This window comes from Lagenorhynchus albirostris, chromosome 14, assembly GCF_949774975.1.
Source record: "Lagenorhynchus albirostris chromosome 14, mLagAlb1.1, whole genome shotgun sequence".
NCBI lineage: Eukaryota > Metazoa > Chordata > Mammalia > Artiodactyla > Delphinidae > Lagenorhynchus > Lagenorhynchus albirostris.
This window is the reverse complement of record NC_083108.1, coordinates 71,917,827-71,934,880: the sequence shown is the minus strand read 5'-3', so window position 1 is coordinate 71,934,880 and position 17,054 is coordinate 71,917,827. Positions and strand designations below refer to the sequence as shown.

The 17,054-nt window shown below is 42.1% G+C and overlaps 1 protein-coding gene across 2 annotated transcripts; it reads right to left on the bottom strand.

Moving 5' to 3' along the window:
* Positions 1–517: 517 nt before the first annotated feature.
* Positions 518–16,738, bottom strand: COQ5 (coenzyme Q5, methyltransferase). 2 transcript variants are annotated; one of them, XM_060121457.1, is made up of 7 exons: positions 16,530–16,738; positions 12,655–12,804; positions 8,562–8,783; positions 3,842–3,948; positions 1,924–2,012; positions 1,227–1,338; positions 518–1,144 (listed from the first exon to the last, which is right to left on the bottom strand). In XM_060121457.1, the coding sequence occupies exons 1-7, from the start codon at positions 16,729–16,731 to the stop codon at positions 1,043–1,045; spliced, it is 984 nt and encodes a 327-aa protein (XP_059977440.1). In that variant the 5' UTR covers positions 16,732–16,738; the 3' UTR covers positions 518–1,042. The 2 variants fall into 2 exon arrangements, with proteins under 2 accessions (XP_059977440.1, XP_059977442.1); XM_060121459.1 differs by lacking the exons at positions 518–1,144; positions 1,227–1,338; positions 1,924–2,012 and adding an exon at positions 2,031–2,747.
* Between the last annotated feature and the right edge of the window lie 316 nt (positions 16,739–17,054).

Here is a 17,054-nt window from a genome sequence, read left to right as displayed (position 1 = left end):
CTGGGGCGAGAGGCAGCATATCTGAAGACTTTTCAAATAGCCTTGAACTAAGGTCTCTGAAATTCAACTGCCAGCCAACTCACAGGTTGATTTCTGCAATTTCTTACCAACCCTCCCCCACCCCCCAAAAAAACCCTTAAGTTTCATCTGCACTGAAAATATTTATGGTCTCATTTTTTTTTTTATGGTCTCATTTTAACATCAAAGAGTGGACTGTATTAAGGAGACAAGAGCTCTGTGCAGCTCTTCTGAGTACTGGAGGGGGTTTGGCTAGACAAATAGTTATCAAACTTTTTTTTTTGGCTATAAGATCCTGACTTCAAACGTATCCTGACAAAGAAGCTCTCTTTGTAAGACGTGAAATCAGGTACATTTATTCCTTCAACAAGGATTTGTCAAGTTTCCTTCATGACAGGCACTGAGGACACAATAGTGGCTTTTGGTAGAAGAGGACTGAATGAATAATGATGAAAGTGTATTTCTTTCACCTCCCTCAAGAAAAAAATGACAAAACCCATGAAAATTGTAAACTCTTTTAGTGTTTCAGGGCACAATTCTAGTTGTGATCCTTAGCCCTCTAATTTGGGCCTTGGCTTTTGGCCCCAGACTTAGTCCTAGGCTGAAAGATGGACTTGGGTACAGCTAGGAAGTTTTCTGGTTCAAATCATCATTGGGTTCTAACGATTCATTATCCCTCTAGGAGGCAGCACTGGCAGAGAAGCCACAGATACACTTCAAAACTGAGTTTCAGTGCTGGTTTTCCTTAACCACATACTACAGAGCCAAGAAAAATTAGTAGGAGTTAAGCAAAAAGTACAGACCAAATACCTCTGGGAGAAGGCCTGAAGCAGCCCCAAAGGAAAGCTGCAGTAAAGTGACAGAAGCTTGTTTCTTTCACTCTGAGACTGGTCACATCAGAACATGAGTCCAAGGCGCACAGCCTTAGGAGAAGATGTTGTGCTGGTCTCACTAACCACATTATCCTTCGGCTCCAGCCTTTTGACAGGATGTGACTGGTTCACACTCCAGGATCTTAAAGGAGTTACAGTTTGAAGCCAGAATGAATGGCTACAATGCCTGATGTTAGATTTTCATAAGTCACCTTCTGAAAACCTGCATCTTCTATCATCTCCTTGAACTCCTCCTAAAACACAAAGAAGGATACAGCAAAAATCGCCTGGATTTCAACTGTAGGGCCTTTGTTGTAAGCTATAGAAGTTTTTTACCTGAGATGGGAACTGTCGGATACTTTCTACAAGGTATTGATAGGACTTCCAATCTCCTGCAATGACCTCTCCCAGGACAGGAATGACCTGGAAGCTATATACATCATAGAGCCTAAACAAAAAGGCAAAATATTAAGATTAGAACGTGACCATTAATAAGCAAGAAGGTCTAAGCCTGGGATTATAAACTCAAATGCCTATAAGGGTCAAGCAAGTACCTGAAATAAGTGAAGTGGGCCAGGTGCAGAAGCCTAGGGAGTAGTGAGGGTGTGGTGACAGGCACAGTTAGGAAGTACCAGAAAAGTGGAGAAAGGGCAGTTACTACTCAGCCCTGACTATTGCCATGTGGGAATATGGGCTTAACCAGGGTTGCCATATATCTGATTTCTCAAGTGAAGCTGGAAATCTAGATTTTTATGTAAAATTTCCTGATTTTAAAATATGGACATCTAAGTCAATTTTTAAAATACCATGAGTCAAACAAAATACATACGTGGGCCCACTTGAGTCTCTGGTTTGAGACCCTTCTAGCCTAGGTGTTGTCATTCAGACCTCAGAAGTGGCACTGTCCCTCAGGGACTCTGGGACACTGAACTATGAGGTTCATGCTTGTAGCTTACTGGCTATTTTCTTTCCACTTTGGGATGGGAAACCCTTGGCTAGATGATGAAAATCAAGCCCTGTTAACAATACCAACCTGGATACGAGCGGATTGTTTACTTGGCTGAACTCCAGACAGAGAAACCGTCCTCCTGGCTTCAGGACCCGATGGGCTTCCTGGAGCGCCTGAGCAAGACAGGAACAACAGAACACACTCGTCAGCAGCCCTCATTCAGCTCTGGGAGGCTGAGGCGGCGTCAGCTTCTATGGGCATTATAAAAGTGATTTCCCACAGATCCCGTGTTCACTCTCAGCTGGGAAGTTGTAACAGCAGAAATAGGCATTCTGCTGCCCGTGACTAGAGAAGGTTACTTGGAGTAATCTAAACTGACTCAGATTGGTACAACGCCCCACAGGCGGCAATTTTTGAATTACTTCTCAAAATCACAATGGATATTCCTTTTTGATCCAGCAATTTTACTTCAAATCATCTATCTTACAGAAATGTTTCTATTGTGGAAACGACATGGGTTATTCATTATGGCACGATTTGAACAGCACCAAGATTAGAAGCATCTTAACCATTAATGAGAGACTGGCTAAATTACGGAATATATACACAAAGGGAATCTATGCAGCTATTAAAAAAAGGAAGAGCCAGTGTTCTTTATGTGCTGACATGCAAAAGTCTGCAGGTATATAGATATATAGATATATAGATTTTTTTTTTGCGGTACGCGGATCTCTCACTGCTGTGGCCTCTCCCGCCGCGGAGCACAGGCTCCGGACGCGCAGGCTCAGCGGCCATGGCTCACGGGCCCAGCCACTCTGCGGCATGTGGGATCCTCCCGGACCGGAGCGCGAACCCGTGTCCCCTGCATCGGCAGGCGGACTCTCAACCACTGTGCCACCAGGGAAGCCCTGCAGGTATATTTTTAAGGGAAAAAAAAGCAACGGGCAAAATGTTTCATATGCTAATATTTGTATAAAAAAAGAAAGAAAATAAATACACTTAATATGCACAAGACATCTTTGCAAAGCTACATTAAGAAATTGGTGACTGCAGGGGGAAGAGGCACTGAATGGCTGGGACACAAGGTGAAGACTTTTACTGATATATCCGTTTGTGCCTTTTGAACTTTGAATCTACTAAAATTTATTATTTTTTTTTAATTTAAAAGGAATAATAAACTGGCTACAGACATAGGACAGGTCATAAAAATGAAGCTAAAGTACACCATAAAGGATGTCTCACCCAAAGCAGGCAACTAGGCAACTGGAGTCCACATTACAGAAATGAAATGGGGTGCCTTGCTTACCATCTTCAAATGTTTGGACAGAATGTTCAAGCAGAAATAAAGAAGAGCTGCATCAGATTAAGAGCTGAACATTTCCCTTCTTCCTACAGAGGAACCATGAATCTAGCTACCTTCTGCCAAAATAGGGTTTGAGTGCCTTTTTCTCTGTCAGCCTTGGAAATCCCTCTGATCTGCAGTGTCAGAGTCAGGTGGCTTCACAAGCAAGAGGAAGCAGATGAAATGAGAGAGCAAGACTGACAGTCTCAAAAATGTAAATACTGGGATTTCTCTGGTGGTCCAGTGGTTAAGAATCCGCCTTCCAATGCAGGGGACGCGGGTTTGATCCCTGGTTGGGGAACTAAGATCCCACATGCCACAGGGCAACTAAGACCACGCACTCTAGAGCCCACGCGCCACAACTAGAGAGAAGCCCGCTGCCGCAACTAAGACCTGATGCGGCCAAATAAATTTTTTTTTTTTAAGGATGTAAATACCAACCCAAGCAACAAAGCCTTCTGTGGGGATCTGCTCTGTGTTTTTTTTTCAATTTTGTGGGCAGGAAAATTGGCAATTTAAAGGATTAAGACCTCTAAGCCTGAAACATTCAACTCAGGAGCTGAGCCCAGAGAAGAATCTCTCCCTTTCCTCATTCACCATGGAGCCACTCCAGGAGAACTAATATCCTGAGTCACGCAAGCGGATGCAGCCATTCATTACCTGATCAATGTGTGTGACATTCCGGATCCCAAAGGCAATGGTGTAAACATCAAATTTGTCATCATCAAAGGGCAGTTCTTCAGCGTCTCCCACTACCCAAGCAAGTCCTGAAAGAGAAAAGCAGTTCTGGCCTCAGTCTGGACAACTGTCTCCTCTGCACCCAGTGAACTGTCAAACCTGAGGAGGGGGTCATGGGAAACCCTGAATTTTCAGTAGGCCGGACAGAACTGTGGGTACTGTGGACACCCTGTTTGCGGCTGGCTTGTGAAGTGGGGGCAGTCCTGTGGCAATTAGCCCTTAAACCTGTGGAATCTGACGCTAACTCTGGGTAATTAGTGTCAGAACTGAACTAAATTGTTGGACAGCTGGTTGACTAGGAGAACTGGAGAGCTGTTTGGTGCTGAGCAAACATCACACATGTGGTATCTGAAGTGGTGTCAGAAAATACACACCTGCCTTCTCCAGTGGATTCCTGGCCACCGTCTTCACGGTGTCCTCCAGTCCTGAGAATGTGAAGCTGGCGACCTTGAAGTTTAGCAGGAAGTCCCCGCAAGGTTCTCAGAGTAGACACTGGTTACTTAGTTATGCCTTACCCTTAAGCAATTTTTATCCACTAGGTGTTTTGTGTAAAGCACTGTGGTTAAGAGCCCAGGTCCTGGGGTTGCCTGTGTTCTAATTCCAGCTTCCCCATTTATTAGCCATATAATCTTTAATAAACTACTTTGTTTCCTCATCTGTAAAATGGAGTCAATAATAGTACCTACTTCAGACAATCATTGGAAGTATTCTAAGTACGTAATTTAGTATAATTATATTGGTTCTACTGGAGTCATACAGAAGCAAAGTGTCTTGACTGCAAGTCTGGTCATGAATTCAGAAAACACCCAAGGGAGCTCCCCATCAGGGTAGCTATGTCCTCTGAGGATCCTGATTTGGCTTTAATATTATTCAACTTGCAGTGAATCAGACATAAAGTATGATATAGGGACTTCCCTGGTGGTGTAGTGGTTAAGAATCCGCCTGCCAATGCAGGGGACAAGGTTCGAGCCCTGGTCTGGGAAGATCCCACATGCCACGGAGCCACTAAGCCTGTGCACCACAACTACTGAGCCTGTGCTCTAGAGCCCGTGAACCACAACTACTGAAGCCTGCGTGCCACAACTACTGAAGCCCGTGCGCCTAGAGCCCGTGTTCCACAACAAGAGAAACAACCACAATGAGAAGCCCGTGCACGGCAATGAAGAGTAGCCGACGCTCACTGCAACTAGAGAAAGCCCGCGTGCAGCAACAAAGACCCAATGCAGCCATAAATAAATAAATACATTTAAAATAAAATAAAACACTTGGCTTCCTTAAATAAATAAATAAAATAAAAGCACTGTCACGTTCGGTGTCTCAATGGAACTTAAAAAAAAAAAGTATGATATAGAAGGAAGGCACTATAGGGGAAGGTAAATGGAAATAACCCTCCTGGAAAGCATGCCAGCAGTATTTAACAAGAGCCTTAGTAATAAGTATATCCTTTGACCCAGCTATTTGAATTTTAAGAGGAGGACATTAATGACATCATCATCAAAGCTACTGCTTACTAAGCCCATGATGGCAGGGTCTGTGTTATCACTTTACATACATTATCTTCTCACATCCTCATACCGACTCTGAGACAGCCGTACTATCATCTTCATGTTTCAGGTGAACAAAATTGAGTATCAGAAAGATTGAAGTACCTTGCCTAAGGTCACACAGACGGATTAGAACTCAGTAAGTTTTATTCCAGAGCCTGTGTTTTTAACAGTTATGGGATAGTACCTCCTACTGTGAGAAGGGTTATTATTTTCTACATTTTATAGATAAGGTAACTGAGATCTAGAGAGCCTGAACACTTGTCCAAATATATTGTCAGTAAAAAGAAAATAATGATGCATGCAAAAATTTACAAATAAGGATGTCACAACATTGTGCTACGTGCAAAAACATCAGAAAAAAATGAAAGATCAACTAGTTACATAAATTGGTTATGCAAATCATAAAACATCCATATGAGAGAATATCATAAAAAATGATTTTAAGGAAATTTTTTTTTTTTTTTTTTGGCCGCACCACGCAGCTTGTGGGATATTAGTTCCTTGACCATGGATCGAACCTGAGCCCTCAGCAGTTAGAGTGTGGAGTCCTAATCACTGGACCGCCAGGGAATTCCCAGGAGTTTTTAATAACATGGGAAAATCTCATGATACAATGCTGAATTAAATAAAGCAGGATACTAAATTATATACATAAGATGTTCTCAATTTTATAAAAAGAACATGATTAGGAAAAAGCTAGGAAGGAAATATATTGAGGGTCATGGTCATCTCTGGATGCTGAAACTCTGGTTAATATTTACTTCTTAATACCTTTTCAAATTTTTGATTTCTAATATCCAAAATTTTCCCAAATATATCACTTTTATAAACCATCAAATAATCTTTTTAAGGTTCCTGCCCTCCAAGCTTCCATTTTGGGAGGAAGTGCTACATGTAAGTAAAACACATAATAGTACTACACACAAAAATGCCTTTACACATTAATTTTTTAAACTATTAAATCATTTCTAGGATCTTCCCACTTAGTTTCAAATTTTTTTGCATGATATTTTTTGCAAAGGCATTATTATTGGAGATTGATAAAGCAAGGAGGAAAGATAAAACCATACTATGCAGCATGTAATGATTCCTATGCAGGTGGATTTCTTGGCTGTTAGGAGAGCCTGAAGGGCAAGCTGTGCTATGGAAGAGATGATTCAAGAGGTGGAACATTACCCATCATTTCCATCTTTGTTCTCCAGTCTTCGTGGCTAAGCACCAGAGAGAAGGGAAACACGTTTCTCAGTAGGAGTAAGAACACGGTGCCTTTGTCTAGAAACACTAGTGATTGTCAGCCTTCTGATCAGTGTTGATGGTTAACAAAAGAGCCCTTCATTTGGGGGGCCAAGTGGGCTGCAGTTCGTCTAGGCAGCTCATTCTGCGGGTGGGAGGAGGAGGAGGAAGCAGAATTGAGCTAAAATAACCATAGACACTCATGGTGGGGGTGGGGGAGGGGAGAAGTGCTGACATGGACCCAAGGGACTTGGCTTCCTTTGCTGTGCACCGCTGCCTCTCACGGGGGCTGCCTGCAGTGCTCGGCCAGCGTGGAAGAGGGCAGTGCAGCGGCTCTGAAGAGCTGGGTAAACATGCTGCAGCTGCCAGATCAGTACTTCTACTGGGGCATAAAACTAGGGGCAAAAGTATTTCAAAATATGAAAACAAACAGAAAGCCAAATGCAAAATGTATATCTTTAAGCTAGAGCAGAAACTGTCTATTTGGAAGCTGCAACAGGTTCCTGGAGATACCCAGGCATTCTCCCATTGGCTGTTGAGAGTACCGTGCTAGGGAAATTTGAGGAGTACCATTTACGGGTGATTCTTCAACTGCATCAGTTGGGCCCTCTGAGAAACCCATGATGAAATAGAGGTAGGAGGGCAAAAGGGTTTTTTTCTTTTTTGGGGGCAGGGGGTGAGAGGAGACACCTGGAAAAAATAAAAAGGAGAGGAAGCAAGGCTGTGTGAGAAAAGCCATTAGACCTACAATGGAATATTACTCAGCCATAAAAAGAAACGAAATTGAGTTATTTGCAGTGAGGTGGATGGACCTAGAGTCTGTCACACAGAGTGAAGTAAGTCAGAAAGAGAAAAACAAATGCCGTATGCTAACGCATGTATTTGGAATCAAAAAAAAAAAAGGTACTGATGAACCTAGTGGCAGGACAGGAATAAAGACGCAGACGTAGAGAATGGACTTGAGGACACAGCGGGTGAGGGGCGAAGTGAGAGTAGCATTGACATACATATACACAACCAAATGTAAGAGAGATAGCTAGTGGGAAGCAGCAGCATAGCACAGGGAGGTCAGCTCGGTGCTTTGCGATGACCTAGAGGGGTGGGATAGGGAGGGTGGGAGGGAGCCTCAAGAGGGAATATGGGGATGTATGTGTGTATATGGCTGATTCACTTTGTTGTACAATAGAAATTAACACAGTATTGTGAAGCAATTATATTCCAATAAAGATGTATTAAAAAAAAATAAATAAATCACAACCCCGCCCCGCCCCCCCCCGCTCCCCCAAAAAACAAAGCCATTAGACCTGGATGAAGATCTGAGAAAGTCTCAGCCCACCCAGTGGCGGGGGTGGGGTGGAGGTGCTCTGGAGCAAAGATTGCCTGTAAAAAGAGCCCCACGTGGGAAATGTCCAGGCCCCAGGAGCCCCCTGGTTTGAAAGCTGAAGCAGAGCTTAGTTTTGGGAGGGGGATGAAATGGCTCAAGAACAGGGCATGGGGGTCACTGGGGAGCTGCTGGGAATTAAAAGCCAAACTTGTCTCAGTGTCCAAGAGCTGAGATCCAAAGAGTCAGCCCCCATTCCGGATCTGCCATTTAAATTGTGTTAGCTGAAGCAGATACTTAACCTCTTTGGGTTTGGGTTATCTCCCCTGTCACATATGGCTGATAATCTAACTCCCTGGGTTGCTGAAATAATGTACATAACAGCACACATGCTGGACGCAGCCACACAAATTATCTTCCACTCCTACCTACATGTAAGTTTTTGAAACCTAGAAAGAAAGCACTTCAGCATTGTACATATTCCATCTTATTTTATAAACATATAAACATCTCCTCTGGGTCCATTTTCTGCAGGACTTACCAGCTTTGTATCCTCGAGCACGGGCTTTCTGTTTTCCAATCTTTAGCATCTCCTTGTTGATGTCACAGACCATGACATGAGAACCGTCCAAAGAATCCTCCTCATTCTGGTACTTTTTGGCAATTTCTTCCCAGGATAAATTTTGTTGGGCCCTTAATTGCCTCTTCTCCTTTCTCTGATGCTGTGCCTGAACATAATTAAGGAACCGGAATGCAATGTCACCTGTGGGAAGCCAACAGGAGGAAATATCAAACACAAACAAAAACAAAAACCCAGCATTTCTTAAACCCCAAAGGAGCAACAAAGGTACAGGGGTTGAGGAGTGTATGAAAATTGAATTTTGTGCTCATCTCAACAGTAACTATTTTTTTAATTTTAATTTTAATTAATTTATTTATTTTTGGCTGCGTTGGGTCTTCCTGGCTGTGCGCCGGCTTTCTCTAGTTGTGGTGAACGGGGGCTACTCGTCACTGTGGTGCACAGGCTTCTCATTGCGGTGGCTTCTCTTGTTGCGGAGCACGGGCTCTAGGTGTTCAGGCTTCAGTAGTTGTGGCTAGTGGGCTCTAGAGCGCAGGCTCAGTAGCTGTGGTGCACGGGCTTAGTTGTTCCACGGCACGTGGGACCTTCGGGGACCAGGGCTTGAACCCGTGTCTCCCGCATTGGCAGGCGGATTCTTAACCACTGTGCCACCAGGGAAGCCCAGTAACTTTTTATTTTAACAGTAAATTTCTAACGTCTAAGATTCTTTAAAAAACCTGGACTTCCCTGATGGCTCAGTGGTTAAGAATCCGCCTGCCAATGCAGGGGACACGGGTTCAAGCCCTGCTCCAGGATGACTCCACATGCCACGGAGCAACTAAGCCCGTGCGCCACAGCTACTGAGGCCACGTGGCACAACTACTGAAGCCCATGCTCCACAACAAGAGAAGCCACCGCAGTGAGAAGCCCGTGCAACACAACGAAGAGCAGCCCCCACTTGCCACAACTAGAGAAAGCCTGTGCACAGCAATGAAGACCCAAAAATAAATAAATTTATTTTATTAATTAATTTATATTAATTTAATTTAAAATAAATTAATTAATTTATTTTATTTATTAATTTATTTATAAATAAATTAATCAATTTTTTTAAAAAAACCTCAGGCTTCCCTGATGGCGCAGTGGTTGGGGGTCCGCCTACCGATGCAGGGGACACGGGTTTGTGCCCCGGTCCAGGAAGATCCCACATGCTGTGGAGCGGCTGGGCCCGTGAGCCATGGCCACTGAGCCTGCGCATCCGGAGCCTGTGCTCCACAACAGGAGAGGCCACAGCAGTGAGAGGCCTGCATACCTCAAAAAAAAAAAAAAAAAACCTTTAAAAAATTGCATATGTAATGCATGGACACATTCTTACTATAAGACTCAATACCTAAACATGTAGAATAAAACATGAAAGTTGCATTCTCTGTCCACACTCTCCAGACATAACAAGTGTTAAGAGCTTAGTGTGCATCCTTCTAGCCTTTTTCTAATAATTTTTATGACAGTAACATAAAGGTACAGTCACAAGCAACAGTTCCCTGCCACACCACTTCCTACTCCCAGTTCAGTTCCCCACAGACCATCCTTCCTAACTCCTTTAGCTGTTTATTCTGTTGGTTACAGCTACTTCTTTACTCACCCCCATCTCTGCTTGCTTTTATCCTCCCAATATATTTTATCACTTTTCATAATTCCTCACAGATACCTTTGTAACCTAAAGTAATAAACTAATCAATATATTTTTTTAAATTTTTTTATTGAAGTATAGTTGATTTACAATGTTTCAGGTGTACAGCAAAGTGGTTCAGTTTTACATATATATACATTTTTTTCTTTTTCATATTCTTTTCCATTATAGGTTATTACAAGATATTGAATACACTTCCCTGTGCTATACAGTAGGTCCTTGTTGTTTATTTTATATATAGTAGTATACATCTGTTAATCCCAATTCCAAATTTATCCCTCCACCCCAGTATTTTATTTTTTATTCCACCAACTACAGACAGTATCTCTTTTGACTCCCTTCAGCGTTCCATCATATATATATTTTTATTCTGTCAAGCCTGATAACATTTTATTTGTTCTATAGCTATGTCTTCTGTGCTTTGTTGATGGTTTGAGTCTAAAAGCTGAAAATCAAGTGTGTACATTATTGTGACCAGGTAAATATTGTTTGGGCAAAGCCAGTGCTTTCCGGGATCACATTTCCCTTTTTACAATGCGGTTTCCTTGTCTTTGTTTTGTTTTTTTCTTACACTGTAAGAAATATATCCTTAAGTTTTTCCATTTTCTCCATCCAATTCAGTATTCTCTAGTCACTTTCCTATATATTTAAATATAATTATATGTACTCATATAAAACAACTTAAAAACATAAATGGGGATCATATTATATGCATTGTATACAACTTTTCTTTTTCTTCCCACTTAATATGTCCTTGAGGCCATTCCATTGGTATTTCTAGGCTTTCCTCATTCTTTTAAATAGCTACCTAATATTTTATAGTATTGATGTATCTTAATTTAAAGCCATTTCTTTTTTAAAAAAATATATTTATTTATTTTTTGACTGTGTTGGGTCTTCGTTGCTGTGTGTGGGCTTTTCTCTTTAGTTGTGGCGAACGGGGTCTACTCTTCATTGCGGTGCACAGGCTTCTCATTGCAGTGGCTTCTCTTGTTGCGGAGCATGGGCTCTAGGCTCGTGGGCTTCACTAGTTGTGGCACGTAGGCTCAGTAGTTGTGGCACGCAGGCTCAGCAGTTGTGGCTTGCAGGTTTTAGAGCGCAGGCTTAGTAGTTGTGGCGCACAGGCTTAGTTGCTCCGCGGCATGTGGGATCTTCCCAGACCAGGGATCGAACCCGTGCCCCCTGCATTGGCAGGCAGATTCTTAACCACTGCACCACCAGGGAAGTCCCTAAAGCCATTTCTTTATTGAGGTAGAAATAGGTTATTTCCAATTTTTCACTATGACTAAAAATTATGCAGTGAGCATATTTGTAGCTCTACTTTTTCAATGTCTTTTTAAATATATGGGATTACTTTTCAATTGCATTTTCTAAATGGGCAGTTGCCAGCATGTGGTAATGTTACTGGCTGGGGTACATTGGAGATGGAAGCAGCTCTAACTGACCCCCTTCTGTAGCTATCTCTCTGTGCAAGTTTTTGTTTTTGTTTTTGTTTTCAGACTAGATGTCTGGAATTGGAACTGTGGGATCCTAGACTGTAAGCATTTTAGATTTTGATAGATTCTGCTAAACTGTCCTCCACCGTACTGCCCTCTGTGCTTCCTTTTGGGTAGAGGGCCACACCAACAAAGCCACACATAAACATGTTTCAAACATGGACATTATTCTACTGTAATTTATTATTATACATTATCCTATTAGTATAGATTATTACATTATTACATTATATTACACATTGTGACATTTTTCTCTCCAAATGCCTAGTGTGTACCAAATAACAAAGGACCATGCACAAATAAATGAGCCTTTGATATCTGGTATCATAGTAGATTAGGCAGAAAAGTCTGCCTAGAAAGCTTACATAACATGATAAAAGCTCTCCCCCTTTCCCACACCAAAGAAAGAGGGAAAGTGGGATAAAGGTTAAATAGAAGGTAAAACGGTTGTTTAGATGGGGAAATGCCACTAGAGTTAAAAATTGGTCGTTTTACTTTGTAATCCTCTGAATTTTAGAAAAGTGACAGGCACAAAGCTGATATTCTGTGCTTTTGACTGACATTCAGTTAAAAAAGGAAAGAATAAATCTTTCTGAGAAGTGTACTGATTTTCAATTACTATTTTCAGGCTAATGGTAGGTGAGCTAGCTCATTCCAACAAGAGACACTAATTTTTTTAAACTATTTTATTTTTATTTTTTACTTATTTATTTATTTTGGCCACACTGCGAGGCTGCGGGGTCTCAGTTCCCCGACCAGGGATCTAACCTGTGCCCCCTGCAGCGGAAGTGCAGAGTCTTAACCACTGGACCGCCAGGGAAGTCCCAAGAGACACTAATTTTTATAAAAGGAGCTTAGTGGTACGCCAGGATACAGAACTGTATGTTACCTGTGCCTCCAGCAACATCCAGCAGCTGGGTCCCCGGAAACGGGCGCATCTTCCAGAGCAGCAAATCCTTCCAAATACGGTGGATACCAAGACTCATCATATCATTCATCACATCATACTTCTTGGCCACACTTTCAAACACCTGATAGACTTGAGAGAAATACAACATGATTGGACTATTCATAAGATTAACCTGGAAAAGTCCTAAATGAAAGAGGAGAAAGCTTCCCCCCCATGAAATTAACTGTCTGCAAGGTGGAGCCAAGTCATAATGCTTGATGCCCAAATCTTCACCTTAACATTACCCCTTCTAAAAAAGGCTTAAATTACATCATGTAAGAAAGAAGTCAACCTCTTTTATGTTATCTTAGTTAGCTTTACCTAGGGCCATTACCTTGTAATAATGTCATGCACATACTTAAGTACTAAATAGGTTTCTGTTTTTCTTTTTCTTTTTTTTTTTTGCCACACGTCTTGGTGGCAGGATCTTAGTTCCCTGACCAGAGATAGAACCTGCGCCCTCAGCAGTGAAAGCGCTGTGTCCTAACCACTGGACCGTCAGGGAATTCCCCAGTTTCTGTTTCTTAGAGGAAGGGGCAGGGAGGGGGTTGGAATGTTTCTAATATTATTATAATAAAAGACAACAAAATCCTTTAGGAAGACACGACAAATGGATGGGAAGACCTCAGCTCATCTCTGCCAGCATCACTGAGAAAAACCTCATGTACAATTTGGTGGGCAGATGGATGGCAGGATGTGAATCAGGGCCAAGTCACACTGTAGAGGGTCCTCATGACCCAACATAGGATTAAGGCAGAATGTGGAATCTGGGCTAGCTGAAGAGTTAAGGAATTTATTATCCAATACACTTTAAAGTACAGGCTACATTTAACTTCTTTGCACCTCAATTTCTGCCCATGAGATGAGAATATCAGCGCCAGCCCCCTACCTGCCTGCCGTAAGGCTGAATTAGGTAATGAAGGGGAGACACGTTGAGTTCCTCAGATAAAATGTGCTGCTTAGACCCAAAATATTACTGTCCTCTGCTGAATCAGCAGACTATAGAGCCCCCTCCTTTACCTCAATCTTGAATGTCTATTCTCAACCTTGGGATCCTATAAGCTTGCTCTTTGCTTTTGAACATCTTTTGGGGTACTTAGAGGGACACTGAGGCTCAACCCACTAAGTATAAGCCCTTCTTGCTTTATATGGTTCTAATATACAAGAATTCCAGTTACTGTGGTTTAGTTCAATAATGCCAGTCCTCTAGCAACATCATTCAAATCCAGTGGTATATTAACTGTGACTAATTACATAAAGTACACATTTTGCTAGTAGTTCTTCAGTCCACAAATCATACATAAATAACAGATATGCATCATGATCAGAAGCCAACAATGTCACTTCTCTTACAGTTTGTAGCTGGTTGGTCACTATACATCAGTTATTCAGTTCACATGCAGACAGCAAAGCATGTAGTTGTGTTATCTTCTTATCTCAGCTGTAAATCTCTGGGGCATTTTACAAAACTAGATAACTGAAAGAGGAAACTGGCCAATGGAAATGAAAGTGCAACAAAATAATGAAAAGTGATAAACCCTGGAAGTGAAATTTGAATACATCAGTGGAGTTACAGGAGAAACATGACCATGGGAATGTTGATACTGCTGCCCCTCGAGAGGTTTTAGATATGCAGCCAGAGGAACTTTGGGAAAATGAACTTATGGATGTAAATGAGAATGTGGTTGTGATGAAAAGGTTGAAGATGTCCCAGAGGAAATGATGCCAGCAAAAAATTTCACATTAAAGGAATTCTTGGAGATATTTCATGACATTGAAAGTGAAAGGATAAAATGTTAGAAGCTGACTGAACCTTAGAAACACGTCTGACCGTTTGCTGAGGCATGGAGAAGGTGCTCACTCCCTACTGTAAATTATATGACAAAAAGGATGCAAACACTGTTTAAACTACTCGTGGTAAATTTTTTACAAAGGACTAAAACAACTTAATTCTCAATCTTTCTAATTTTTTGTTAGATTTTAATTTAATTTTAAATTTAAACAATTAAAAATTCTAATTGTATTAATTAAATCTAATTTTAAATGACAGTGTGCTAAATAAATATCAACTTTACTATTTTTTCATTTCCTTATATATTTATAACTGACATTAAGAGAGTTTTTGATGTTTGATAATTTTTAAAGGTTCTGGAACAATCGCAATTTTCCCCATTGATCTTTAAGATCATTGTCATGATTTCAGCTTGCATGGACATTTTTACTGTCCTGCATCATTGTGCAAAGATTGCCTGTACTTCAATCTTGGGTCCCAATCTGGAAGTCATATTTAGCTTAGTGGGTAACTCTTCCCCCCGTCATTGTGTGAAATGTTGTTTATACATTGTAAAGCACAATACAGAGGTTAAGCATTATTATTATTTTGGAAGCAACCCATGTGTATTCAAATCCCAGCTATGCCACTTATCAGCAGTTTATTCATCTACACAAACAGGATAAGAGTTCCTACCTCATACGCTTGTATTTATAAGAATTAATGTAAAATATTTTTAAAAGGTTTCAGGGCCTCAATAAAAGTTTGCTATCGTTTTACTTGGCTCCATTTATTTCACTCCACAATCAGTTATCAAGCTCCCAATGTGCATCAGGTGCTGAGGATACAGACGTGAATGAGCCACCATCCTAGCTTTCTGGGGATTCACAGTGAAATAAATGTTAATTTAAATTCAGTATTCAAAGAGTTACAAGGGCTTCCCTGGTGGCGCAGTGGTTGAGAGTCTGCCTGCCAATGCAGGGAACACGGGTTCGTGCCCCGGTCCAGGAAGATCCCACATGCCGCGGAGCGGCTGGGCCCGTGGGCCATGGCCGCTGAGCTTGCGCGTCCAGAGCCTGTGCTCCGCAACAGGAGAGGCCACAACAGTGAGAGGCCCGCGTAGCGCAAAAAACAAAACAAAACAATCAGAGTTACAGTAGAGCTATGTATAATATTTAGTTAAGATTCAGGTGAGAGGTAATACAACGTGCTAGTCTATAAGAGGATGGAAATTCAGTTGTAGGCTCTTTCTCTTATTTCCTGGGTGAACATAGGCCAAGTTAAGGAACCTCTCAGAGTCTCACCTTATCCATCTGCAATATGGGCATAATACCTTCCCCATTACAAATGGTACAGTTGGAGTTTTAAAAAAGTTCTTTTCCTTTCCCATGCTTATGGTGAACACAAAAAACTGCTCAAAAATATCTAACATTTACTGAGCAATTATGAAGTGCCTGGCATTATTCAAAATTCTTCAGTGTATGAAGTAATCTAATCTTCACAAGAACTCTATGGAAAAAGTTACTATTATTCCCGTCGGGCAAATTTGGAAGCTGAGGCACACAGAAAATAGTTTCCTTCTTTCTTTGTATAAAAGATGGCCTATCCCTTTAGCAAGAGATTAAGAACTTGGGCTCTGTAGTTGGGCCAAACTGGGTTGGAATACTAGTTCCACCACTCACTAGCTATATTAAACTGGGCAAGTTTTTGCTTAAGCTTTAAGCCTCAATTTCCTCTTACGTAACATGGGATAGCAATATTCATCATCGGGAAGTTGAAATGAGATTGTAAACAAGGTCTGCACACTGCCTGGCACATCATAAACGCTCAACTGATGGGGTTTTGTGATAATTACTTAAAAAGAGGTAGCGTCTCAGTTTGGCAGGGTTAGGCTGGGGCTACTTCTTGGAGGTCAGGACTGCAGAAGATAAAGAAGATAATGCATCAGAGCCGACAGGACGTTAAATCAACCCTTAATATGGGCGGAAGAAACTAGATCGCAGACGGTCAGATTTCCCTCCCTCCACCCTCTCACCCTTTTCACCTTTGCCCCCCTTCTCCTCTTCCGACACAGTCTCAAACCCGAAGTGCGTTTCGGTTGCCCGCTTCTCTTGGGACAAGGGCCGCGCACCCAGCGGGCCCCTGGGCCAGGAGCTACGAAGCCCGGGAAGCCTGCAGCCCAGCAACACCCGCGACGACCCACGGCAGCAGAAGCTCCATAAAACCCAGCTCCTGGGGGCCGCCATCTTGACAGTCGCGTGACCGCCGCCAGACAGGATGTCGCGTTGCCTCACTAGATGGCTGACGGCGGCCGGCCAGAGACATTATTAGCTGAAGGCGTCCTGAAACCTGATATTAAGGAGTTCTGCAGGATCCCTGGGATTCTGAGGCTATTTAGTCTTTGAATACCCGAAATCCCTTTCTCTTTCTCTCTCCAAATTGAATATAGAATTCACCAGGAATGAGCGGACCCTAGGGAGAATCCCCAATCACTTCTCAGAGGGCACGTCTCTGCATCTTGCCAACCTGTACTACTAACTTCCAAGATATTGAGTAACTCTTGTTTTCT